This window comes from Metschnikowia bicuspidata (assembly GCF_001664035.1).
Source record: "Metschnikowia bicuspidata var. bicuspidata NRRL YB-4993 chromosome Unknown METBIscaffold_3, whole genome shotgun sequence".
Classification (NCBI taxonomy): Eukaryota; Fungi; Ascomycota; class Pichiomycetes; order Serinales; family Metschnikowiaceae; genus Metschnikowia; species Metschnikowia bicuspidata.
Genome location: NW_017387733.1, coordinates 935290 through 961573, shown reverse-complemented (window position 1 = coordinate 961573; position 26284 = coordinate 935290). Strand labels below are relative to the sequence as shown.

The 26284-nt window shown below is 44.7% G+C and overlaps 11 protein-coding genes across 11 annotated transcripts; 7 read left to right on the top strand and 4 right to left on the bottom strand.

The window, feature by feature from the left end:
- Positions 1–982: 982 nt before the first annotated feature.
- On the top strand, positions 983–1684 carry METBIDRAFT_41978 (uncharacterized protein; the record flags this gene model as incomplete). The annotated part of the gene is made up of 1 exon (XM_018857476.1): positions 983–1684. The coding sequence occupies one exon, from the start codon at positions 983–985 to the stop codon at positions 1682–1684; it is 702 nt and encodes a 233-aa protein (XP_018711672.1).
- Positions 1685–1787: 103 nt separating this feature from the next.
- On the bottom strand, positions 1788–2394 carry METBIDRAFT_176365 (cytochrome c oxidase subunit VIb). The gene has a single exon (XM_018854730.1). It carries the CDS (start codon positions 2144–2146, stop codon positions 1892–1894), a length of 255 nt encoding a protein of 84 aa, XP_018711671.1. The 5' UTR covers positions 2147–2394; the 3' UTR covers positions 1788–1891.
- On the bottom strand, positions 2395–3325 carry METBIDRAFT_176310 (uncharacterized protein). The gene has a single exon (XM_018854728.1). The coding sequence runs from the start codon at positions 3198–3200 to the stop codon at positions 2643–2645; it is 558 nt and encodes a 185-aa protein (XP_018711670.1). The 5' UTR covers positions 3201–3325; the 3' UTR covers positions 2395–2642.
- Positions 3326–3449: 124 nt separating this feature from the next.
- On the bottom strand, positions 3450–6350 carry SEC5 (exocyst subunit; the record flags this gene model as incomplete). Its single annotated transcript, XM_018857384.1, has 1 exon — positions 3450–6350. The coding sequence occupies one exon, from the start codon at positions 6348–6350 to the stop codon at positions 3450–3452; it is 2901 nt and encodes a 966-aa protein (XP_018711669.1).
- A 953-nt stretch (positions 6351–7303) lies between these two features.
- On the top strand, positions 7304–9049 carry METBIDRAFT_42023 (uncharacterized protein; the record flags this gene model as incomplete). Its single annotated transcript, XM_018857482.1, has 1 exon — positions 7304–9049. One exon carries the CDS (start codon positions 7304–7306, stop codon positions 9047–9049), a length of 1746 nt encoding a protein of 581 aa, XP_018711668.1.
- A 220-nt stretch (positions 9050–9269) lies between these two features.
- METBIDRAFT_41973 (uncharacterized protein) lies at positions 9270–10289 on the top strand (the record flags this gene model as incomplete). Its single annotated transcript, XM_018857473.1, has 1 exon — positions 9270–10289. One exon carries the CDS (start codon positions 9270–9272, stop codon positions 10287–10289), a length of 1020 nt encoding a protein of 339 aa, XP_018711667.1.
- Positions 10290–10763: 474 nt separating this feature from the next.
- METBIDRAFT_42355 (uncharacterized protein) lies at positions 10764–17096 on the top strand (the record flags this gene model as incomplete). The annotated part of the gene is made up of 1 exon (XM_018857533.1): positions 10764–17096. One exon carries the CDS (start codon positions 10764–10766, stop codon positions 17094–17096), a length of 6333 nt encoding a protein of 2110 aa, XP_018711666.1.
- Positions 17097–17321: 225 nt separating this feature from the next.
- FET33 (putative oxidoreductase) lies at positions 17322–19217 on the top strand (the record flags this gene model as incomplete). Its single annotated transcript, XM_018854071.1, has 1 exon — positions 17322–19217. The coding sequence occupies one exon, from the start codon at positions 17322–17324 to the stop codon at positions 19215–19217; it is 1896 nt and encodes a 631-aa protein (XP_018711665.1).
- Positions 19218–19405: 188 nt separating this feature from the next.
- On the top strand, positions 19406–20181 carry VPS2 (ESCRT-III subunit protein). Its single transcript, XM_018854729.1, has one exon. It carries the CDS (start codon positions 19442–19444, stop codon positions 20117–20119), a length of 678 nt encoding a protein of 225 aa, XP_018711664.1. The 5' UTR covers positions 19406–19441; the 3' UTR covers positions 20120–20181.
- Positions 20182–20242: 61 nt separating this feature from the next.
- Positions 20243–20842, bottom strand: MET14 (adenylyl-sulfate kinase; the record flags this gene model as incomplete). The annotated part of the gene is made up of 1 exon (XM_018857504.1): positions 20243–20842. The coding sequence occupies one exon, from the start codon at positions 20840–20842 to the stop codon at positions 20243–20245; it is 600 nt and encodes a 199-aa protein (XP_018711663.1).
- Positions 20843–22698: 1856 nt separating this feature from the next.
- Positions 22699–23754, top strand: METBIDRAFT_42671 (MDR family NADP-dependent oxidoreductase; the record flags this gene model as incomplete). The annotated part of the gene is made up of 1 exon (XM_018857571.1): positions 22699–23754. One exon carries the CDS (start codon positions 22699–22701, stop codon positions 23752–23754), a length of 1056 nt encoding a protein of 351 aa, XP_018711662.1.
- Between the last annotated feature and the right edge of the window lie 2530 nt (positions 23755–26284).

Below are 26284 nucleotides of genomic sequence, written 5' to 3'. Positions count from 1 at the left end.
CGAAATTGAAGTTGGCCTTGACGTCCTCAAGCTTGTACTGAGCACACCAAACTATCCTCTCATAAAAAGTGGAATGGTCAATTTAGAGACATCTCGAGATACTCAATAACAAACACTTCCAATCTTTTTCCACCTCGCATAAGATCTTCAAGGTTGTGTTCAAATAGCCCTTGCAAAACCAATAAAACAAACTCTGACTTTAAAGGCTACACATACCAGCTGCAAGGGTATCTTTTAAATTTCTAATTGAATTTGTCGCTGGGACTCTGAAATAGGAATGGAGCTCGCCCGAAGTGTGGAATTTTACACCCCCAGACGTAATCAAAGAATGTCAAAAAGTAAATATACAAGTTATGTTTTTTATTTTGTCGATTCAAGAAAGCTCTACTCTAGCATTTATTACAGATTCTAAAAAAGAATATAGTATGTTTTGGTCCTGAAGACAATCAGATTTCATACAAATTTCATCAAGCAGTGTTTTCCAGAAAATGAGACTGAGCTGTGCTTGATATAATAGTATGTAAAATGAAAGGGCTCTATTGCAGGAGCAGCCAAGTCTTGTTGTAGAAAGCCATGGACCAAACCTGATGCCACCAAATTTTTACTTTATCAGAAGCAGATGGAAACTTCGGCGATTCAAAGATGAAATAAATAAAAAAAAAAAAAAAAAAAAAGGGTATTTCACGTTTTTTCTCGAACTTGAATAACTCTGTGTAAATCTCATGAAAAATGAAATTACGGAATTCTTCTGTTTGTTTCAGCTCAAAATACCTAATCTGAGAAAAATCAAGCATATAGTGCCAATCGACTGAGTCATACAGCCTGCCTCCAGAATTGGAGAAAGGACCCAAAGTCCACTAACAAAGCACATTTAAAAGTAGGTCGATGTTGTGACATCCGTGCACCGCACTAGGGCATCCCTGTAAGTCATAGACACGATGTCTCTGCTTGCATTTCCAGTGTAAACTACTGATAGCAAAAAATGGTTTACTACTTCAAAGCCAGTGTGGCAAGTCAAAGTGAGTATGACGACTTTGCATTGGACAGCACTGATAGTGAGCACATTATTTATATGGGTAAAGATAAAATTGAAAACGACCCGTTGATTCACAAATCTCATCCGAAAAATTTGTGGTTCCACGTAGATAAGCATTCATCGGCACATTTGTATTTGCAGTTAAGCCAGGAACAACAACTTACCAAGTTTGAGGACTTGCAAGTAGATGCCGACCTCCTACAGCAAATCGCCCAATTAACCAAAGCAAATTCCATCAAGGCCAATAAGCTTAACAATATCACAATCATCTACACTCCGGTCGACAACTTAAGAAGTGATGGGCTGATGGATACAGGCACAGTGACTTTTGTCAATCCACAAAAAATCAAAAGAGTGCACGTCACCAAAAAAGACAACAGTATAGTAAATAAGCTCAACCGGACAAAGACAGAAATCACCACAGAACAATTTGTGAAAGAACAGGAAGAGGCATTACGTGAGTGGACAAGGACCCAAAGAGACGAAGTCCGCAAAGTGGAGCAGCGGGCAAAAGAAGAGGCAAAATTGCGCCAGCAACAAAAGATATTCAACAAGGATCCCTACGCGGACATGTTTACCGAGGAAAACCTCAGGGGTAGTAGCAACGAATTTCGGAATGAGAATTGGGTGGAGGATGAGTTTTGGTGATCTTTCAACGCGATGGGGATCACACAAGAAAATTGCAGCTCATCAAGATGATCTTCCAAGAGTTTTTACAGCACTTGGGCATGGATGAAGAAAAGTGGGAGTCGTGATATTTAACTTCGGATTAATCAGATAATATAAGGACCATCGATAAGCATGAGCTACAATAGTGTATCAGTGATGTGTATTCGTGGATATTTATGCCATCAATTAATCTTGCTCAATTTTAATGGGGAATTTTCCGGCCTCTCTCTGGTCGTTCCACTTGTCAACCCAGTCGACGGGGCACAAGGAGGTGAAAGTCTTCCAGAAGATTTGACAAGGCTCGAAGTCCTCTCCCTTAACTGCAACACACTTGTGGTAGTCAACGTAGTTTTGCGCACAGTGCTTAGTCTGGTTTGTGTTGGGGAATCTTGGGTCGAACTGTGGAGTCTCGAATTTGAAAGTTTCTTGATCAATAGCCATGGTGAATGCTTGAGTTTCCTAGATATGTATACGCTGGCTTCAACTACGGGTTTTTTTCTCTAGCCTTACGATTCTGGTCGCGAAAGACTACTCGCCATTGGTTAGCACATATATGCAGGCATAAATATCAACCCATTTGAGGCAGAAGGGTTTGCTTTCCCGCTAATGTGATAACTTAAGGCGATTATTGTTGTTTGTCACCATACTCAAGGGATGTGCGACTCGTGAGTTGTACAAGGTGTTCTTTGCCCAGCGCCGCGTGTGTTTTCGTGTCACACATGAGTCCTCAACCGAACATGATCGTCGCCAATACCGAGGTCTCGCCAGAGCATTCGAACTGGGCTTAAGCACTGCTTGTTTTTTTTTTTTTGTAGAAACCAGACCATTGACTTTCATATTCTTGAAAGTTCAAAGCCGTCTGTCTGGACCACTCAGGTTTAGAAACATCGAAGAATTCCCATACGAGTCCGAGTGTTAGTTCGGTTTTCTGAGCTACTCAGCGGTGGCACTGCCTTGTCCAGCCCAGTAGTTTTTCTTCGGCCACTTGCGTATCTTTCACTAGCAAAATCGCAATCGATGGAACTTTGTATACCTTATGACCTTTGATTTCCCGCAAAACATCGTTGGTAGACGGCTGGCTCGATTGTGTAGCCAGATCTTCTTGGGTCGACTCGCCGTCTCGGAGAAAAACTTCTATATTTTTTAAGCTCGCTGATGGCTTGTACGCTGGGTTGATGAGAGACGAATGCAAAGACGCTTTGTTGAACTGCACGAACCGTGCTTTGGTCGTCTGTTTGACTTGTTCTGCCACCGCAATGGCTTTGCTTAAATGACTGCCTTTCCCGCCAATGAGTACGCTTTGATGTGTTTCGAAGGCAGCGAGACTCAACTGAGTGTAAGTTTTTGCTGGAGATGAGCCTACTAACATCGCAGCCTCTTCGACTTTCACAGGTAGTCCTAGTTCTGTAGTACCATCAACATACCACTGACGGCATGCATTGCGAAAAGCCCCAGTTTCGCTCTCGAGAATCTCATTAACTGTGTCACGGGACATTCTCAGTTAATTGGTTCATGCTAGCTAACTACTGCCGCGCATCCTCATGTAGCAATGAGATGAGATAATGATGGTGTGCCGGACTAAATCCTCTCTAATACACACGTTTCTACGTATCACTAAAATCAATAAAAGGATGTGGAGCTGAATTCTAGAACAAAGAATGTTATTGAAGCTGTGAGTGAGTCAATCAGTCAATGATCACACGAAATATGCAGCTTGTCGGAAGACCAATTCTCTCCACCTCGATCAAAGGAAGCATGTGAACTCATTGTCACTGTACTCTAGAGCCTTAAATAGCTCATGATCAATCTCTTGCGCAGTGTAAGGGAGATCAGCAAATAAATTCTCAACTTTCTGGATTTCGGCAAAAGCAATCTGCACCAAATTCATACAAAAATCGTCCAACCTAAGAGTTTCACTGGCCTCGAATACCTCTATGAAAAAGTCGAGGTCAAGTTTGACATTGGCCAAAATCAGAACTTCTATGTTTTCCTGTTCCATAACTTGCCTGAAACACTGCAAGAATTTTGACAAGAAATGGCTCTGGAGTTGTTGAATTATAGCCACAAAGGTGTTGGTATCGGTGATCGGCTTCAAAACGTGAACGAGCTTGACAAAATGCAAAAGACAATTGTAGACGAATGGGTCCACTTCGACTTCGCGTGAGATGTTGGAAGCTGCAACACACCTGAAGTGCTTATCAATTTTGGATTCAATCCAGATTTTTTCAATCTCGTTTATGTCGTCTAAGATTGTAATTTTCACCTTGTCCAAATCGGCAAACAACTTCAAGGACTGCTTCAGTAACGTGCTCTCAAATAAGACATCAAAATTTTTGATGAGTTTCGGGAAAATGAATTCCCCAAGGGCAGTGAAGTTGTTCATAGTCAATACCTTAAAGATACATTTTTCGGTTTCGTATCCTGTTTCGCCCTCATCAGCCAACAAAGATCTCCTTGCTGTAAACTTTTTCAAAATCGACTCAACCAAAACATTCATGCTTCGCATGAATTGAATTTCCAAGCTGACCAAAATCCGTTTACTGGGGTAAGAGGACACAATACGCACCTCAAAATCGTTGGACTCTGTCTTGCGAATTAACAACTGGGCCAATCTCTCAAGCACAAAGATTTCGTAATAAAATATTATTTGCATGAGTTTAGTGTAGATCACGCTCTTCGTGTTTTTATCACCAAAAATATTGTACTTCGCCCAATTTTCTAGATCGAAAAATTGAGAGCAATCATTAACCCATGTAGCACAGATAGCCTCTAAAACTCTCAGATCAAAGGCTAAAGAAGTTTCTCGGAGGATTTTGATGAACTTATTGATGTCGAAGCTTTTTGTCGAGTTTCCAACCTTAGTTGTGTATTCTCCTAGGAGAGTAAGAAGGTTGCAGAAACTCCTGGAAATTGCACTTAAGTAATATATCGCGGATAACGAATTTGTGTGGTATGGAAGGAAAGCCACGTAATTGGAGGGAGTTATTTTCAGCTGATCTGTATGATCTCCACAGTCAAAAATGTTCATAATCTTATCAATGATATCGCTTGCGATTTGAAAGAATTTGGCTTGGAGCTCGCCATCGTTATCAATGTTAAACTCTGAATTTGAGTAATGCACATAATTTTTCACAAATTTGGACATGGAGCCCTTGAAGAACTTCTCAATATACGTTATGAAATTGGCCAAAACCAACCAAGTTTCATTGATGATGGAAAGATCCAAATTCTCATTATTGCCAAAGATATCGAGAATCACCATTTTTGTCTCGTAGTCGATCTCCAGTGTGGTGTATGTGGATGAAACCCTGAAGTACTCTTCCACGCTGTCAAACTTTTCAGCAATATGACTGACGTATGATCCATCGGGGCGCTGTTGAGAAAGCGAGGAAACATAATCCTTGAGCTTATTCTGCATCAGTGAGAAGCGCGTTTCGAATTTTTCACACTCGTACGTAAGCTCACTTTCCATTTTCAACAATTGCGATTTGAGAAATTGGCTAATTGGAGCAGTGTTGGACTCCTCCATACTAACACGGTGCAATCTATCGACAATATCGATGAATTTCACGTCCAGCGCCAATTTCCGATTGCTAGTCTTATTAACTTCGTGATCCGTGGACAATAGGTCCTGGAGACATTTTTGGCGGTACTCGTCGACCATCTTAGCCACTTCAGTGTATACTCTAGTTAACACAGTGTTCTGAAAAGCGTGGGTCATTTCCAAAGATCTGAGTGTAGTGGAATCCTTGGAGTCTTCCGCATCTGCAATAGCTCTCTGTTGTTTCTCTGCAAGATCGGCCTTTTCCGTTACGAACTTTTGGTAGTCGTTGATGAAGCTTTCATCATCACTATTACAAAGGTGTTCTATCAACCTGCTGGGAAGGTCAAAGAGAAAGCGGTTGGCTTGTATGAACTCAACAAGTTTGTTTATTTTTGCCTCCTTCGCGTTGTGGTCCATTATAGGTCTGATCATGAGGGACGACGACAAGTTCAAGTTATTGATGGACTCTTCAAGCTCCGAAAGTAGTGATTCACCAGCCTCGAGTTTCGTTCTGTTTCTCTGTGCAGACGGATTGAATACCTTCGACTTCTCCATGTCCTTCTGGGCTTTCAGCTTCAGTTCCCGGAAAGAGGCCAAGATCTCATCGATGGACCGTTTGCATGAGAGAAAGTCCTCAAAGTTTTCGTCCAACACGGCCTTCAAATCCGAGGTCTGGCGGCGAATGCTTGTGTCTAGCCCGTCAAGTGACGCGACGAGATGTTCGATCTGCGTGTTTTCGTGAACAACTGAAAGATATGCCTGGGGGTTGAATTCCTGGGAGGAAACTAGGAACTTCTGAAGCTGCGGGTCGGCTTCGGACTCCACCACGCCTTTTCTGACGAGCAATTTAGCGACGTTTTCCCCGCTCAAAGGGTCCTGGAAGTCATGCACAGGCGAGAGGCGTCCATACAGAGAGTTTGCCGCCGTAAGAAACTGGTTGAGCACGTCGTACTGCTCGGCGGGGTTCAAGGTTTCGAGTCCTTGCGTGTCGCTGGCTCCTTTTGCCGATATCGCCAGGGGCAATGTAGCCACAGGCAGGTCGAGGGAACCGGTGCAGTAGAACTGGAGGAGCGTCTGCTCATCGTCATTATAATTGAGCATGGAGGTTTCTTCGTTTTGTGTCGGGGAAGAGAATTGCACGCCAATGCCGACAGCAGTGTGCAGAGATGTGTTGGTCAGCCAGGCCGTCCTGATTTTATCTTGGGGATGTACTACTATACGACTGACTCGCAGGCCCTGGAGTGCCGGCCGCGCCTGGGGCTGGGTGGGCATGCAGAACGCGGAGGAAAGGGCCCAGGCCAGTAAAGACAGACTCCGTGTCAAGCGGAGCGGCTGAATTTTGCGCTGGCCTTCAGCGCACGAATGCCACACTCAACGTGTTGATCAGCACTGGCCAATGCAAACATGTCCAGTGGAAAAGTGGCGTGGTGGCATGGGGCCATCTGCAATTTCGTGGGCGCTCTGGAGGCGAGTCTGCCCCAGGCCACACCCGTACCCCCCAGAGCTTCGCACCCGCGAACCTGCCTGGGCCCATCGCCCTGGAGTACACGGAACCATAAAATCGGGTAACCCTCAGATAACAGACGTGGTGCAACCGGCTGCAAAATACACCCCGCCCGGCATTTTATCGGGTTCCGAGAGCCACCGAAAAACCCGCACACCCAAGCACGCCGATGCAAAGCCAACCGGAAATCGGCGGGGCCCGAGCTCTTCTTCTGCTTGGCACCTCGGAAGGCAAGGCCAGCAATGCTGAGACGTCTCAGACTGAAGAGCCCGAAACAAACGGCATCCATTCTGGGGTCGCCGGCGAAGGCCCAGAAAACAGCGCGAAGCCGCCCGGCGAGGACAGCCTGGATGGCGGTCTCAACAGCTCGATGGCGTTTGTGGAAGCGGCCAAATATGGGCCGGGCAACAGCCCCTGTGAACACCGCAGCAGTGGCCATGCACATGCCAGCCAGCCTCATCCCGGAGACACAAACACGGCAATCCATGCCGCATCCGCGGACGCCGCACACGGCTCGCTCGCGGCCGACAATCCCGAGGTCAATGAGTTGATGGACAAGGCCAGCCAGCTGTTGAACGACGCCGTGGAGGCCGCCGTCATGCGCTACGTGGGGGGCACGCTCGATACAGGCGAGGAGCTCCATGGGGCCGGCGCCCCGCATGCAGAGGCCCCCGAGGAAGAGGAGCTCCTGCGCAAGCGGCTGCGGCTTAACCCCGAGGACTTGCTTTCGGAGTACCAGTGGGACCGGTTCTTGGAGGAGGAGGTGGCGGCCGGCTTCGAGCGCACCACGCCGAAGAAACGGCAGCGCAAGGACTACGGCGACCACAACGACATCGACCCGAATTTGGACGGGTTGGACGGCCACTCCGAGCACGACCAGCTAGTGCACGCGGCCATTTTGGGAGCCGGGGAATTGGCCAAGCAGCTCGCCTCGCCCGGGCCCTCGCATCACAGGCTCCCCCCGCCGATCGGCGCCCATCAAGACCGGCGTGGCGGAGGCCGCCACGACGAACAAAACTCCACTGCCATCAACCATCTAGCGCATGCCGCCACGGCGCTTTCTGCCGGATACAGGCGCGACAGGCGCGAGGCCAAGCGGCCTTTGAAGAAGCACACTGCCGTGGCGCCGGAACAGAGCGAGCCGGCGCTCTCGGCCGAGTCCAAGTACAATGCCTCCTCGCTCGAGACTCTCATAACGCAGGCGTCGAGCGAGGCGTGCTTGTGGTACAACACGCAATCGGACGCGGGCGGCCGTGGGCCCAGGGTGTTCTCTGAGCAGGAAATCAACATCGTGAAGCACTTCTTGCGCGGCTACTGCCGCCTCAACCACCTCAGCCGCATGGACATATGCCGCCGTGTATGGACCTCGGAGAGGCCCAAAGACAATTTCTGGGAGTCCGTGACCAAGGTGCTACCCTACCGCTCCAAAGCCTCGGTGTACAAGCACGTCCGCAGACAGTACCACGTTTTCCTGGTGCGGGCGATATGGACTCCCGAGGAGGACGAGCTTCTCCGCAAACTCACCGAAAACGCTAGCACCAACTGGAAGGACATTGGCGAGGCCATGAACAGAATGCCCGAGGACTGCAGAGACCGCTGGAGAAACTACATCAAGTGCGGTGCCAATCGGGTCATGAACAAGTGGTCTGAGGACGAGGAGCAGTCTCTCAAGAACATAGTGATGGAGATGATCACGAACGAGTCGCAGACCGACAAACCGATTCTCATCAACTGGACCGTCGTGAGCGAGCGCATGAACGGGGTCCGCTCCAGGATCCAGTGCCGCTACAAGTGGAACAAGCTCTTGCGGAGAGAGTCGATTTCTAGGATCTCGATGATGGACAACTCCATCAAGTTGTGGATGTTGAACCGGATTTTGGAGTCCAACGTCACGGACCAGGAGTCCATCGATTGGGACTATATCGTGCACATGTACCACGAGACGCACAAGGACAAAAGCAAGATCCTCTGGACTACTGCCGACTTCAAGCTCGCATTCGAGAAGATGCGCGCGACCATCAGAGAGTACAAGGAAGCTCCTCTCCAAGCTGCCGTGGCCAAACTCGTCCGCAAACTATACCAAACGACCCTCAACAGCGATAGCCACGTCTCCCCGATGCCACAAAATGCGCCTGAGCCCATTAGTTCCTACGATGAGCTTCGACCAAAACCTTTCGATGCAAGCCGAAATGCTGAAAATGAGGCCGCGCTGGTTGCGAATGCAGCCGTGGCGGCCGTGTCTTCACGTGTTTCGGAGCAAGACGCCCAACAGCAGGAATACAGCTTGTGGCGGTAAGTTGCCGTTTCTACATGATTAATTGTGAGGTGAACGAGTGCTCGGCCGTGTTCATGGATGGTCTTCGGAGGGATTGTCAGATGCACAACCGCGGCCCTACTTCATTGTCGCGCAGTGTACTTTATGATGGGGCACCTGCACACGCAAATTTGAAGTACTCTTGAAAACACGTTGAAACGGAGACTCGATGACTGGTATTGCCAAAGATGCCGCCCCAACAATGGATGCTGTTGAATTTGAAAAAGTCTACCTTCGTATGCTAGAGTTGGAGCTGGAGTTGGTCGAGTTCCAGGAGTCCAGCAAAGACCTCGAACTAGCCCTCGAGGACGAGCTCCATGATCTAGAAACTCAGAAATCCACGTTGGTTCACCAATTGCTGTCCAAGGATAAACAGATTTCGATGCTCAACTCTAGGGTCATATCCTTGAACTCGGAAGTGACTGGCCTTCTGGAGTTGTTGGTCGAGACTAAGTCCGCCTACGAGGAAACAATTGCGGATCTCAAGCATAAACTCGTAGCAATGGAGATTCTGAATGATGATTTCCTTTCGAGAGACCGAGTCGTCGAGAGCAAGCTTCAGCTAGCCAACCAATTCAACAATGAGCTCCTTGAAAAGTTGGCCATGGTGGAGAACGACCTTGACCTCGAACGACAAGCCAATGCGCAGCACAAACTCACAATATCCAATCTCAGCAATATCACTGCCCATCAACCAGTACGACTCACCCGCAGTAAGCGTGACAGCACTTTCAGGGACTTTGCGTTTGCCGAAAGCACCGTTCTAGATATAGACGAAATGCTTGCTACAGAACCTCCAGCGCCCATGGTGGAGGCTGAATTCCCGCGCTCGGAGTCTCTAACCCGGTTCCAAGAGCTATGTTCAAAGTCTGATATCTTGAGACAAAAAGTAGGAGAAGTGAACACTTCCCTCGCCTTCAAGTCACTTTCTACGGCTGAGGTGAGCAAACCCATGGCCTTGTCGTTTCCATCCGAGGGCCTGACCTCGTTTGCCTCTGCAATTTCAGACGTAGGAGAAGCTCAACCGATCACCGAGAAGACGCGCAAAAAAGAAGCAAGAAGAAGTGTGTCTGAGAAGGGCAAAGACCGCTTATCTCTACAAGCTACGCAGACACGCCTGGACGATGGTAGACATAAAGGCATGCATGTGATCCCTGAGCTAGGTCGAGGGTCATCCAAGAAGTTTAAGCTACGAAATGTGATGAAAAGCTTTTTGTCGTGATTTTTTTTTGCTGCTCTAGTGAGCGAGCTCAAGATGAAACTGTATCATATTGACGTATTTTAAGTCTTGTTCTCTCTGAGCACGGCGTTTTTTTTTTTTTTTAATAGGAAGGATCAGGATATTCTACACAATCATTGAGGCCTGGTCTGAAGAGGCTATGCATATTGAATACATTCGAGCTGTGAGCGACGCGTGGATCACGTGACCATTTTGTCAAACACATGCCTCTGAGATTCCAGCCTGACAAAGTGCCCGCCAGGATTACTTGAAACAAAGAAGAATATAAAATATCACGTCACTCAAAATTCTTCTGGCATGTCATCGGATCATCACCAGCTTGCTGATGCTTACACCAATGAAAATGGGCTCTCGTTTTTAGCCAATTTGGACCTATGTTTGTCGGGTCACATTGACGAGGATGAATCCCCCAATTATGCCTCAATTTTCGCCCAATTGGAAGGTCTTTTGAAGCGTATGCTTGCTTTAGAAAATGAGCGGATTATTACTAAGAAGACAAGCTCTCCTGATGCCACGAGCGAGGCTGGCACAAAGGAGAATGTTTCTTCAACAGCCGTCAAAATGCTTTCGAGGACCATGATTACAGTATTGGAAAAGCTTCCGAGTAAAGTATACGACTTGTCCAATAACCTCTTAGGAGAGCTTCGATTGGATGAAAAGGGTCAATTTCCCGGCAGCGGGCAAATAGCGTGCATCGTTTTAATCGACATCTTGGAAACCTATCCGCTCCATGTGGCGTCGTTGATAAACTTTGCTGTAACGCAAATTTACAAAATTTTGAAGAAAAATGCAATTGTGAGTAGCAACCTTGTGTTCTTGCTCAGTACAGTGGTCAAGGGAGCTCTTAAATCCGACATTGACGAAAAGTTCCTGGCCAAAATAGTAAAGCTTGTTCTGAAGACAATCTCTCAGCACAGCATTCTCATTTCTGAATTGCCAGAAGCTGCTTTAGAGAATGGACCAAGTATTCCCATGGTATCTTACTATATCCAAGCCTTGAAAAATCTTTTGGTCTTGCAAGCGTCATCCCACTACGAGACATTGCTAGAAACATCTGCTTCATCAACCTCAAGCAGTAAATTGAAGCCGGAGGCTATCATGGCTCAGCAGGATCTGTTCCAACAGGCTATTCTTTCAACCCACGAGAAAGTGTTTTTATTTGGTTTACAATCTCAGTTTTCAGAGGTTCGTAGCGCCACCGTTGACCTCCTTGCCAACGTACTCATAAATTTTGTTGCAACTGGAAAATTCAGCCCAGCCAATTACTTACTTGGACTATACCCAATGCCAGAAATGAATTTGTGGAACGAATCTATGACGTGCATGGTTGGCGCAGATGCTGAACCCATTCTGGATGTGAAGAAAGAAGCCCATGTGTTTTCAAATTACGACACAGAGGCAAAGCCAGGTTCAACCTTGAACACTCTTTTACTTCAAGTAGGTGTGGTTGAAGCCTTTGTATTTTATGTTCAGTTGGAACTGTTGCAGGATAAAGATTTCCTTGCCTCGTCATTGACGAGTCTTATCAATTCAATTTTATTTTTGTTTGATGACATGAGTCACGTTTTGCATATTCAAAACGGAGCTTGGGCAAGGACTTTGTCTCAGTGGGCCAAAGTAGTAGAGTTTCTCATCACTGAAAGTGGAGCACAGCTGCACGATACGATGGCTCGTTTTGTGATGCTGCATTTTTCGTCATCGCAAGATGAATCTTCACGTGCCGAAAACTCAGTTTCGAAAGGATTGAGCAACGAAAAAAAACGTGAATCAGGCTTGTTTGGGTTCAAAGCATTGAAGAAAAGCAAGAAAAAGGGACTTGGACAGTGTCAAATAAACCTATACACGAATCCGTACCAATTGAATTTGGCCTTGAAAATCGTGACCTTACTTGTTTCACACAGTGTTGACTTCAACTCTTTGGTTCATTCCAAAAGCAATGAAACTCTGGTGGGGGATGTGGACAATGACGACGATGAACAGGTTGATGAAGATGAGAATCATTCTACTACGAAAAGAAATAGCTACGTCAGTGATTTGCTCCTTTCGTTGCTTGCCAATGAATCTGAATACATTAGAAATTACAGCTTGGTTTGTCTTCTTGACTATGCTGCTGTGAACCGGTCAGAAAGCAATCGTCTAAGCTTGGAAGTATTCGCAATGGTAAGCCAGGAATTCAATTCTCAAAACCTGAATGAGACTACAGCTCCTCCAACGGATAGAAATATCACAAAGTCTGGCATAACCAAGTTGTTATCGTACGCACTTGCTTTGCTGGCTCTCATCAAGCAATCCGACATAACCCTGCTTCAAAACTCCACCGTCGCAAAACTCGTAAGTTTTTGCACACAAAATTTGAAGCACAATAGCTCTGTTGGGCTGAAAAATATAAAGAATGGTGGTTTCTGGATAATTTTGTCAGCTCTTGTGACCTTTTACCATGAGTCTGAGTTTGTGAAGTTGAACTCGTCGCAGTTTTTGGTTTTCTGGAAAAACTTGTTAACATCTCAATTTACCACTTCGGCATTATCAGGAGACTCAACACTTGGAAATATACGAGACGTGGTTCAAAATTTAAAACTCAGAACTTTCAGCTTACTCTGTTTGTTGAATTACATATCTGCAGTTGAAGCCACTCCGGAGCTTATGAAGCAACTCCAATTTCTCTTGATCAAATCTCAAAAGTACTTGGTTTTTCTCGAGAGTGAATTTGGTGCTTTGGGACTCGTTACAGGGTTCAATCCTCAGGCATTCAACGAGTCCGAATACAGCCCTTACCTAGCCAGCAATTTCCTTTTTTCCAATTACTCCGAAGGAAAGAAATTGTCTAAGGAGCATCAACTAGCAAGTTTGATACTTTATAACAAAAAGATTGTTATGCAAGGTTTTGTTAAAATTGCCCATTCTCTCAAAGGAGAAGTTAACTCTACTTTGGTGATTCTCCTTCTCAAGATTTTTGCAGATGCCAAACTTTTTTCCAGACACACATCCAGTGACACCACCAAGGACAAAAGCAAGATAATCAAGTCCAAGCAGCCAGCCTTGAAGTTTGTTCATCAAGACGACAGTTTTATTTTCCTAGAGGAAGATTGCAACTACAACTTTGGTGTTACAAGTAAATTTCTGTCTGATACCCCAAAGATTGATGAAATTTGTTACAGAGACAAATTATCTCAGCTGCTTCGTGAGGGAATGCCATACACGAGCTCATTTTTCCGTGAGCCAGCAATGTACTTCGAGTCTTGTATCGAAAACCTGTCAGCCTCTGATATTCTTAGCTGGTCAGACGCATTTGAGTCAATGCAAAACCTGACTGCCTGCCACAGCATAAACTTTGATCCGGCTACTTTAATTTTAAACCGCTACTCTTTATGCCATGAATATTCGACAAATGTGATAACATCCCTAGTTGATCTTTCCATTGAGCTTTTTCAACTTGTGTTTATTGGATTGAGCTACAAGATCCAATTTTCCCTTCTTGAACAGCTAAGATCTTCTCTCAGTGTTAAGCAGGTGGACCCATTACGCCGCAAAGCTTTGATGATCAATATCGGAGTTGCTGTCCATGGTCTCTTAAGCCATACCGTGAAAACGAAAATGTCTCTCAGCGAAGACTTGGTGCTACTTCTTCTTGAAATCATAGATCTAATCGACTCTACGGACCCCGCATTGGTATCCATTTGTGCAGATCTGGTCGGGTTAGCTGCACATTTGCTTGAGAAGCCGAAAGTGGAAGAGGTTATTGCAACTATAATCGGCAAGATCGTTATCGACTCCTCTCCGTTCCATAGGGGCCGCTGCGTTTTCTCTCTCGCAAAAATCAACCATTACACTCATTCTGGATTCATTGAAATCCATGATGTTATGATTCAGTTGATTAAAGACGCACATCCAGTGATTTCATATTATAGCCTGAGAGCGGCAACAATTCTCTTTGAGAACCCTCTCGGCAATCAGTCTTTGATTGAAGAAATCTTGACCTTGACTTATTCCAACTTTATTTCGGACAGTCTCAGCTTGACCGACTCGAATATTATGTATACAAATTTGCGCTCCAAATATGGCTTCGCAAGTACTGTGGCTAGCTTGGTGAGAGTCTGTATCACATCCTTGGGACCTCGAGTACGAGACTGCCACACAGCAACCAAAACCAAAATTTTTCAGATTTTACTTTTATTGTCGCGTGGAATTCGTTGTCTGAGCATGAATGACCTCCTCAATTCTGTCTCAACAGTTTTGTTGGCATGTCAGGAATTGATTATTTTCGACCCAGCCTTGACTAGGGGTTTTGCCAAGTGGTTTAAAAAATTTGCTCTTGTGATCGTTCAATCAAATTTGAAGATTGGAATTGGAAATGTGAGACCTACATCCATTAACCTGGATCAAATTTTTTCGTTCACAACGAGTCAAGAACTACTTCAACAAGCGCTTGTCAGCTTGGCAGAAATGACAAAAGTTGGAATCAAAACGTTGGGGAAAGAATCATTGAACTTGGCGTGGGTTCTGATGGAAATAAAGCCTTGTAGAGAGCTCAAGTCACTCATCTCTTACTGGATAGATTATAATCCAGAAGCTAATTGGTTTCACCAACTAACTCAGCTTTTTAACATGTCTTCAAGAAAGTTGACAGGAAAATTCATTGAAATCAACTACCAGCAAAAGTTGCTACCTTTCCAACAAAGACACAAGAAAGTCAACACGGATGCTAACTTCCTTTTCACTGACGAAGAAGCACAAAACATCGTGGAAACTCACGAAGAGATGGACAATCAAAACCAGCCCATCAACTGGGATTTCAGACTGCTTATTTATGACTTGCTCATCAAATTTCTATCTGATTCAAAAAAGAATCCACATTTAGCTGCTAAGCTAGAGCCCAAAATTCAAGAAATAGTGCGTATTTCGTTTTTAGGCACCGCAACCCCAATTGTCTCCATCAAAATTAAGGGAGTGGAACTTCTTAGCAATGCATTAGATGTATTTGGCCACTTGGAAGATCCATTATACCCTGGGGTATCGATTCTCGAGCAGCAACAGGCTCAAATTATCAGTGCTTTGATTCCATGTTTCAGTTCCGATAGTGATGCGAGTGTAATTGTTGAGGCAATCGATGTTTCTTCCAAGTTTATCAATCTTCCTCGTATCAACTTTTATTCGAAACAGAGAATTTTGCGGACGATGATTTACTTGTTAGAAGAGGTTTCGTCCAACAAGTTTTTAAAATTCGTTCACTTAGAGACAATGGCCGAGTACGGCAGAAAAGCCATTCAGTTGTCAATTTTGAATTGCTGGGCGGTTCTTCACGTGAATTTTGCAACTACCCACGGAACTAGTGAGCCCGAATTTGAAGAGATTTTGCAAAAGTACTCCAAGTTGTTGATTTCGCTTTGGATTCTAGTTCTCAAAGAACTCTCCAGCCTAAGGTATAATCAGCCAAATTCAAAGGACCTAGAACTATACGAGAACTATTGGCTCAACTTTGTTGGTGTACTCAGTCTCATTCTCGAGAAAGATGCTTCGGCTATCCAAAACGCTTTGCAAGACGAGGAGGATAACTTTTTCTTTGTAATGTTCTGTCAGTGCTCAGAGGCTTTGATAAAAAATCACAATGTTTCCCAGGTATTGAAGTCTGTCAACAGGCTTGTCAGAGTCCCGGGTCTTGCAATGTCATTGTTCTACGAAGACGTTTTTGGAGAAGTGATTGACCTTTTAGATCGCCTAATCTTGATGGAAAAGGAGACTGAGACAAAGTGCGAGGTCATAGAAACGGTGAGTGTTTTATTTGAAGCATTTTCCAAAATCTCGAAACCGAATGATTCTTCGTTTGTTAAGTACTCGGAGCTAATGAGAGTGGCTATGCTTCCTCTCTTTGAGATATTCCCTTTCTTGCGTCAGGATTTCGACCCAGAAGATGAGTCAAGCAAGATACTTCTCAAAAGATGTGGTTCACAGAGCAGTCTCACCTTGGCAAGCAAAGAATTTGCCGTACTTGCACGTATGATGCAAGGTTTCTCTCAAGAATCAAAAAGCGACTTGATCTCGTGTATGTTCTATTTGATCGCTAAGTTCTTTGAATTCGGGAATGATGCTTTAATTGGAGCTACCTTACCATTTTTGAAAACAATTGTATCACAAGCTCGCAACACTAATGACGAGTTGCTTTGCTCCTTTGTCAAGGTTTTGAAGTCCAACGGGCTCTTCGGCTCTGCGATCAGCAAAAAAACGTACATCATTACCATGGTGATATTGATTACTGGGGGAAACGTTACTTTTGACGAGCAAGAGATATCGAGCTTTTCTCAGTCGTTGGTTGACGGAATTTCTGATGACGATCTAGCATCAATGAGCATTCAATCTATCAAATCAATCATTAATCATGCAGGGCTGTCAAGTGCTTCAGCCACAGTGACGAAAGCGATTTTGAGGGGCACACTCGACTCGTTGTTGAATTACGATGATCAACAGGAAGTCGTCACGAAGGTCAAGTTCGAGATTGTTTACATGTTTAACCAATCTCTGTTGATTGATGAAATGGAAAAGGGGACTGCCTTCACTAGTCTCATTATTCCTTTGCTTATAAACTACGATGAAAGGGGCGTTTTGAGCAGAGATTACTTGCATGAGAAAATGCTAGACCTCATGAACAGCAGGATAGACAGCTTTAAGAAGGTTGTCGTGGAACAGCTAAATGATGAGCAGAGGAAGGCGGCCGAGGCCTTAGTGACGCACAGCAAGCAGCGCGCGGATGGCGGCGCGGACAGCGGAAGTATCGAGTTGAAGTCCTTCGCTTGATGACACGTGACTTGGTCTCGGGCCTTGTGGAGGCCTGCTTGGGACTTCCATTGCTAGCCGACGTGGTTACGTGCACAGGCCCTCGAAGAGCGCACTCTTGCAGGTAGAGGCTTGGCTCCAAGCACAAGAATTCTGCAATGGGGACAAGAAATCTGTATACGAAACACAAAAATACATCTTACTTCTTCCCTCAGACTGTAGCAGCTCCTGTTTGCTCAAATTTCTATGCTTTGGTTTGTGTTGGCAATTCTTCTGCCACTTTTAGCCGTGGCTAATGCAGCTACCCACGAGTATTTTTTCAACACCACGCTCGTGACTGCTAACCCGGATGGCGAACATGAAAGACCGGTCATCGGCATCAACGGGCAGTGGCCCAATCCGGTGATTCAGGTCGCCAAAAACGACCGTGTCATCATACACCTTCATAATGGGATGTCCGACCGAAATGTGTCGTTGCATTTCCATGGTTTGTTCATGGAGTCCACCAATTCCATGGACGGCCCCGAGTATGTCACCCAATGCCCCATCCCCCCGGGCCACACATATTTGTATGATTTTGTTGTGAAGCAAGCTGGCACATATTGGTACCACTCGCATCTGGGCTCGCAATATAGCGATGGTCTCCGGGGTGTGTTTATCGTGGAGGAAAACTCCGAGGAGGATTACCCATTCAAGTTTGACCAGCAGGTGCCCTTGACTGTGGGGGATCACTATCACTTGGAGAGTAGGGATATCATGAAATCTTTCCAGTCAAGATACAACCCAACAGGGGCAGAGCCAATTCCACAGAATTCTTTGTTCAACGAGTCCCGGTCAGTTTCGTGGAACGTGCAGCCCGACACCACATATTACTTGCGAATTGTGAACGTTGGTATGTTTGTAAGCCAGTACTTGTACATCGAGGACCACGAATTGACCATTGTTGAAGTGGATGGTGTGTATGTGAAGCCGGTTACGGTGGACTCCTTGTACCTTGGCGTGGCCCAGAGGTACGGCGTATTACTCAAAACCAAGAGAAGCCCCAAGCAGGACTCGTTTAGGTTTGTGAACATCATGGACGAGCCCATGCTTGATTTCCTCCCCTCGGACCTCAAAATCATATCTACGAACTACTTAGACTACGCGGAGGAGCCGCACCACGCAGAGCCTTTAGCCAATGGTCACAAGCACTTCGAGAAGCTCATCAAAACAATTCACCCCATCAATGATATGGACTTGATCACCCATCGAGAAGACGTTTTGTTCGACAGCCCGGACTACCAAATCGTGCTTAACTTCACAATGGACAATCTTGGCGACGGAATCAGCTACGCCTTCTTCAATGGGATTTCCTACACTGCACCTAAAGTGCCCACTCTTTACAGTGTCTTGTCCAGCGGCGAATACGCCAATCATCCCGCGATATACGGATCCAACACCAACACTTTTGTTCTCCAGGAAAACGAGATCGTCGAGATCGTCTTGAACAACATGGACCCTGGTTTGCACCCATTCCATTTACATGGGCACACGTTCCAGGTAATTTCGCGGTCTGAGGGCACCGATGATGACGAAAACCCTCAGATTTATAACCTGCTGGATACGCTGCACACCCATTTCCCTGAGCACCCTTTGGTAAGAGACACTGTCGTGGTGCAATCCAATGGATTTGTGGTGCTCAGGTTCAAGGCCAATAATCCTGGCGTCTGGCTTTTTCATTGTCACGTGGACTGGCATTTGGAGCAGGGGCTCGCAATCACGTTGGTTGAATCGCCTCTGGCCATACAAGAAAGGCAAACGCCAATCCATGAATCGCATTTAGCAGCGTGTGCAGCTCTTGGCATCTCGTCTGCTGGAAATGCGGCCGGAAATAAAGGAGACTCGGAATCGGCGTGGCTTGATTTGAGTGGGGAGAACTTACAGTACAAGCCATTGCCTCCAGGATTCACAAGCAAGGGATACGTTGCGCTTTTTGCGTGTGCCGCTGCAGCAGTGTTCGGTGTTTTCTCGATCTACGAATACGGAATGGAGGACATCAACACCGATGACACGGAGCACGTTGTGAACAAATTGTACAGTATTCTTGAGAAGTACGATGACACAGATACTAGCGCCATGTTGGGCCAGGAAGAAGATATTTGAGCGGCAGAGTGAGAAAATGTTTCTCCCTCTAGAGTCAAAAAAATAAAAATAGAAAATAGCAAACCAACTTGGTACATAGGGTAACGGATATTGACAAAAACTGTCCCAAAGGTACGATACATGTGGTTCGCGCGCGACCTTCTTATCGGAGAGTCGGAGGCGCAGGCAACTCACAAAACCCCACAAGGTTGTAGAGACCAAAATCCTCACATTAGCACAGCAGCATGTCCCAATTATTTGAATGGGCATTTGGCAAAAAGCTCACGCCTCAGGAGAGGCTCCGAAAAAACCAGCGGGCTTTGGAGAAAACCCAGCGAGAATTAGCAAGGGAAACTACTAAATTACAACAGCAAGAAAAGAAGCTCATGCTGGAGATCAAAAAGTCGGCGAAACAGGGGCAAATTGCCAGCGCCAAGGTACAGGCCAAGGATCTCATTCGGACGAAAAACTATATCGTCAAATTCAACCTGATGAAGGCGCAATTACAAGCGATTCTGTTGCGTATCCAGTCGGTGAGAAGCAACACGCAAATGGCCACCTCAATGCGGGATGCCACTCGTTTATTGCTGGGAATGAACCGTCTGATGAATCTTCCACAGCTATCGCGGATTGCACAAGAATTGGCCAAAGAGAACGATATGATGGACCAAAAACAGGAATTCATGGATGATGCCATCGACGACGCCATGGAAATGGACGAGGATGGGTTGGGCGAAGACGAGCAGGCTGACGAGATTTTGACAAAAGTCTTGGACGAAATTGGTGTCGATTTGAACACCAGCTTGAAAGACACGCCGAATCAAATCAATGTTGAAAGCACTTCCCCAGCACGAGTGGCGCAGGCTGTCGGAGGAAACGACGAGGACGACTTGCAGGCAAGATTAGATAGTTTGAAGAAATAAAGCATTTGTCAGAGACTCACGTTGCCAGCATATTTTGTGTTTCTTGAGCGTTTATTCTGATTACATGTATACTACACTCTATGTCTGGCCGGGCCCGATCTCGGTATGTGTTGCCCACCGCATTTAGATGTATTTCTTCTCCTCCAAGTAAGCAATGATCTTCTGCGCGCTTTCCTCGATGCTCTGGCCGTCATAGTTTTTCAAGTGCACCTCAGGCTTCTCTGGAGCCTCGTATGGGGCAGAGATTCCAGTGAACTCCTTGATAATACCCTCTCTGGCCTTCTTGTACAAACCCTTTGGATCTCTTTGCTCAGCAACCTCAACTGGAACGTCGACGTAGACCTCAACAAATGGCAAGTTGTCCTTTTCGTGCAACTCCCTGGCAGTCTGTCTGTCTTTGATGTATGGACTAATGAATGAAGTCAAAGTAACACTACAAGAGTCAGTGAACAACTTGGCAACCTCGGAAATTCTTCTGATGTTTTCATTTCTGTCTTCCTCAGAAAATCCCAAGTCCTTGTTTAAGCCAAAACGGATGTTGTCGCCGTCCAATCTGTAGGCATTCAAGCCTCTCTGCAACAAGGCCTGTTCAATAGCACAAGCAATGGTCGATTTTCCACTGGCAGACAAGCCGGTCAACCAAACTGTGACACCTCTTTGTTTTCTGAGGCCTGCACGCTCATCGTGGGTCAAGTTGTCGTGCCAAGTGATGTTAGTAGCCATTGTTAGATTTGGTTGGTGTTGGTAGAAGTTGAGGGTCCGAAATTTTGCAATCTCGATCGCCAGGCCGATCTTGCTCCAGATTAATCATACCACGTGACTGCGCGTAAGATCGGGTGCGCGTCTTCTATTGCTGAAGATTTGCACCCAGGCTGCGGGAGACCATCAATACAGCTATTGTCCTGGGATGTAGCATCGAAGGTAACTCGTTTTTTAGATAGAAAGATGCATGTCTTTACATGATGTGGTACATGGTATGGACTTGCATGCTTGCAGGGAAACGTTTTAATCTAAAAGTACATGATCTTTGTCGTGAGGTTCGGTCTATTGGTCTTAGCCTCCAATTATTGTGCTTTCTTTTTATACCTGATATAGACGATTTTCATACTCCCTTTTTGTTGTTCACCCGAATGGCTTTGTATAAACAGTAAGAAAGTCCGTTGCACCAAGACGAAGAAAGGCGTGGTCACGTGACACATCTTATGAACTTGGCCTTCAAGTGAAGAAATAACAACTAGGTCAAGTAAGTCACAAATCATTTCGATATTCTTTGGTGGTCTTTGGTTTTCAATACATTCGTTTTGAGCTGTTGGGTATCGTATCATCAGTTCTAGTTCGTCCGGCCCTTAATGGCAGACACACGATTTTGAAAAACCTTCGACAAATAAAAAATCACGATCAAAGGAAACAATTTATAAAACCCATGCTCTAAAAAACTCCACTTACCCGCGAAACTAGGCATTGTTTCCCCGAAACAGCCCTTTCGCGTTATGTGTTAAAGGTTTTTATATATATTCGTTATATAGTTTTGCCCCTTTAATCAGATGAATCTACCAAAAAAAAAAAAAATGTGATTTAGTTGAAGAACAATTGTGACTTGATGCTTCTCTCATGTTATACAAGGTGGACATTTTGTGCTGAACGTTGTTCCATTACCAAAAGAAATTTTATCCTTCTTCATCCCACTAAAATTTATGATTTTAATTTTTTTGAAAGCGTTTATCCAAACATTGAATTCTTGCATGTTTATATCACTGTGTAGTAAGCTTATACATAGCTCCAAGGAACTCTGCATATTTAAGATACCCTTAGAGAGACCGAGAATGCTCCGAATTATTCTTGAGTAATCCAAAGATCTAAGATCAAGTTCTAAGGTGCTATAAGCCATATAATTACGATAATCACATAGAATAAAGTAAAAGTATAAAGTATACTAGTGAAAGGAGTATAAGGATGAAGCTAAAGATGTATAGTTTGAATGAGTGTATACCTCGGTTATATATACCATAAGCAACACTAGAAGAGGCGGTATCAGATTTTTACAATTTTTATTCGAAAATTAACTGGTGTTTCAAATAATTGCGTCTAATTTCTACACTTATACATGTTCGCACCTCAGTTAATGTGAGTACACAACGCAAGATCAATTCAATTGAGTCTTGAGCTTTTGACTTTGGTATCACTTAGCAAAATTGATATAAAGTATTCCAAAATTCAAATACCAGTCTTAAACACAAACTGACTTAAACTATTTTGTCTCCAAAAAGAAAATCTGAGTCAGCAAAAACGCGCAATTTTTATCATGCTTAATAATCATCTGATCATAATATGCCAGATACATCATCAAAATAATATGTGACTATGGTAAGACTTTGTTCATGAGCCAGTGATATTATGAATTTTTTCAGTTTTTCTTAGTAAGCAGCTGAAAGTTTTGTAAGCCAAATGCCTGTGCCGGGGCAACCATATGCTCAATATCCCAATTTATAAGATATATTATATCCCCCTGAATTTGATGTTTTATTAAGCATAGAAAAAAACAATCAAGTCTTTTAAATCGCAAGAAATTCACTTTTACAATGGTCTCTCAAATTATTCTCCAAACTCCTCCTGCCGAAGAGATGAACTTGTCTTGGGGCCAGAAGGACTCGACCTTCAAGTTAGTCAATACTGAGCTTCCAGCTGTCCAAGAGGGTGAGTTGAGAGTTAGAGTATTGTATTTTTCGAATGACCCCACTCAAAGATTATGGATTTCTGCCGGCCAAGACCCCAAGAGACAGTACATGCCTCCAGTTTATAAGGGTGAAGCCATCAGAACTTTGGGTTTGGGTGAGGTACTCGAGTCGAGGTCTGCTGAATATGCAACGGGCGATGTTATCACTGGTGTGTTTCACTGGGGTGACGAGCTTATTATTCCGGAGGGTAGTGTCAGTGCAAAAGTGGACAAGTCACTTCCTTATGAATGGTACTTATCTGCTATTGGTCTCACGGGTTTGACTGCATACTTTGGTTTGCAAAAGATTGGTCAGTTTAAAGAAGGCCAGTCTGTTCTTGTCTCTGCTGCTTCTGGTGCCACAGGCTCTATGGTGGTTCAGCTCGCCAAACACCTTTTCAAGGCATCCAAGGTTGTTGGTATTGCCGGCTCTGATGAGAAATGCAAATGGGTTGAGTCTTTGGGTGCTGATCTCTGTGTCAACTACAGAGACATAGAGTACAAGAAAAAGATTGATGAATTTATGGGCGACGAAAACTTCGATGTCTATTTCGACAATGTTGGTGGGGATATGTTGGATTATGCATTGACTCGCACCAAAAGATATGGTCGTATCATTGCTTGTGGTGCTATTTCCGGGTACAATGATAAATCAAAGATGAGTGTTACTTCCTGGGGTGAAATCACTAGCAACCGTTTGACTGTACAAGGTTTTATTGCCTTTGACTTCTTCTCTGACTTCCCTGAAGCTATCAAAGAAATCGTTGCCGTCATCAAGAGTGGAAAGGTGAAAGTGGACGAAGGTGTTCACATCGAAGATGTTTCCAAGTTTGAAAATCCTTTCGAGAAAATTCCTGAGGTATGGAACAAGTTGTTCACAGAGGAAAAGACAAGAGGAAAGTTATTGACTAAGTTGGTCTAGGCCTAAACTTTCAGCCTTGTGGCCTGTTTTGAAATGTTTTGAATGCTCCGACATCAGGAAGCCAATTTTTGGAGATGAGTAAAGATCAGGTCTACTCATTAGATTCATAGGTTGAAAAACTTTTAATTTAAGCCAAAACAAGCCAGAAAGCTAGTACCAGTCGAGATTGAAAGTTTGAAAATTTCAATTGGCTGAGGTTTGAGCATTTTTTACTCATTCAACTGAAAACAACTCGGTAAAAGCTCAAACATACGTTTAGCCCCACTGCTCTAAGTACAGGTGCATATATTATCACCACCGCAAAATGCGTAGAGTTTTTCCTGAGGTCATGACATGATGTCTTTGCCCCGATTTACTATATTTTGGGGATTTGGGTGAGGCACACCTCAATATCTTTGAGTTTTTTCTGAGCCATCCATCCCTCATCCAATATAACTAATTATAAATGAAGAACATCGGTCGCGAGCAAAAGGAAATTTCACCCTAACAAATTAGTTAATTCAAATAGTCTCACGAATCGTAGTAAAACCCAAGAATGCTGCCTTCTAGGCCAGCAAGAGTATATGTTTTGGCGCAATTGACCGACAACGTGATACATTTTGAATTACAACGATGAATATGGACTGGGCTTCGAGAGGATTTCAAAATTAGAGTATCTGACAATCTATCTCGAACTTCGTCTCGCTAAAAATAAACAAAACACAACTTTACGGGACGCCGTTGGCAAGTGCAGTCACATGACATTAGAAGCACCGGATGATCAATCACCAGAAACGTCACGTGGTTCAAAGATCTTTTAGTCACTCACAAATTCCATAATCATTCACCTTCGTAGATTATCGCACATAGTGTCTGGAATCAAGCTGCTGTGAGGTTCACTTCAAAACTTTACGCGGTGAAGATTCGCACATCAGATTTCGCAGCCGTACTTTGTTAGGCCGCCGACTGCAAAAATGAATTCTCCCATATAAACGAGGCTTCTCTTCTTTTTCTCCAAACATTCTTTTACCTCTCCATCTTTCACGAACATACGCTTCATCATGATTGCACAAGTGATATTTTGCTTCAGACTCATCAATTGCGTTTCGGAAATCGCTGCGCTTTGCCTCACAGGCTATTTTCTTGTCGTGCTCCTTATTGAACTCTCGGTCCAGGCAGAATCTGCCACCACGGACTTGAACGCTGTTCAAATCAAAAAATACTACTCTGGCCCCTTTCGGGCTGAACCTGAGATTCAGAATCACAGTGGAAACACTACCTCTGATTTCATCTCTGTTCAAATTGCTGCTGCCTCTTCTGCCTTTCAATCCGGATATCCAAGGGCCACAGAAACAGACTGCTCTACCACTTTATCTCCATCAAGCGACGGAAGCATTTTGGAATTTTCCGACGGGGACACTGGTGCTTCTTCCGTTCATTCTTCCAATTCAGACTCTAAGCTTGGCTCCTTGGCTGGTTTCTCTATAAAGCCAGCCGTAGTTGTAGACTGCACTGAGACTGGTGAGATCGAAAGAACGCAAGGAAACTTGTTCCCGGAGAACAATTCTATTTTCAATGGGGACTTGAAATCTCCAAAGTGGAAACCATCGCTCTGCTGCCTGCTGCTAACCCAGATTTTGATATGGAGTCTGGGTGGCAAGTTCAGGGAAGAAAGCGCAGAAATTCTCGCAGAAGAACTGTCACAAAAGTGAAGACAGATTCTGGGACTTCTGGAAAGAAACTAACCAATGAGCCCGAATCAACTATCTCCATATCTCCTCTTTCTAATAACCCTTTTATTGTTTTGGCCGACATCGATGAGAACGACTATCTGGAACCACGCCCAAGCAGACCACACAAGAAAGTTCCTGGAAAGCTTGAACTCTCTTCTCTTGAAAACGTGATTCTTGACAGCTCTCTGGCTATAGACTTGACTATGGGAAACTACGAGGTGCTGAACCTGAATGTAGTTAGCAATGGTATGGACATGGCTTCCGAATCTATTGATGAGAAAGACCTGGGACTCAGCCAAGAATACACTCAGAATTCGCTCCAAGAATCTCCTCAAGACGCGGAAGAGGATCTGGGCTCCAAACATGTCGGAACTACCGTTGAAAAGTCTGATATTTTGGTATCTAATATTTCTGATGATGGTTGGAAAGTTCAAGGCAGGAAACGCAGAAATTCTCGGAAAAGACCTGAACGGAGCGTCACCATGGCGACAACACCGGGATTAATCCTTACTGATCAGAAGGTTTCTTTGGGGTCATACCCATCAATGAAACAGCCCTCTTCTAATTCTAATCCTTTCCTGGTGTTGGCCGAAATAAGCGAAGAAGACTTTCAAACCGCCACACCAAGAAGGTATTCATGTCTTAAAAACTGAGACAATTGCTGGCCACTGGGTCAATGGACAGCGCCGTGCTACTTTGATAGCCACATTGCTCGTAGACTGATTATTAACGGTTGAAACAGGCCGCAATTTCTATTTGTTTTGAAAACAAAAAAAATCAAAAAATCAAAAAAAAATCAAAAAAAATCAAAAAATACA

Coding starts and splice junctions, on each gene's coding strand:
- VPS2 (XM_018854729.1), top strand. CDS start 19,442: ATGTCCCAATTATTTGAATGGGCATTTGGCAAAAAGCTCACGCCTCAG.
- METBIDRAFT_176310 (XM_018854728.1), bottom strand. CDS start 3,200: ATGTCCCGTGACACAGTTAATGAGATTCTCGAGAGCGAAACTGGGGCT.
- METBIDRAFT_176365 (XM_018854730.1), bottom strand. CDS start 2,146: ATGGCTATTGATCAAGAAACTTTCAAATTCGAGACTCCACAGTTCGAC.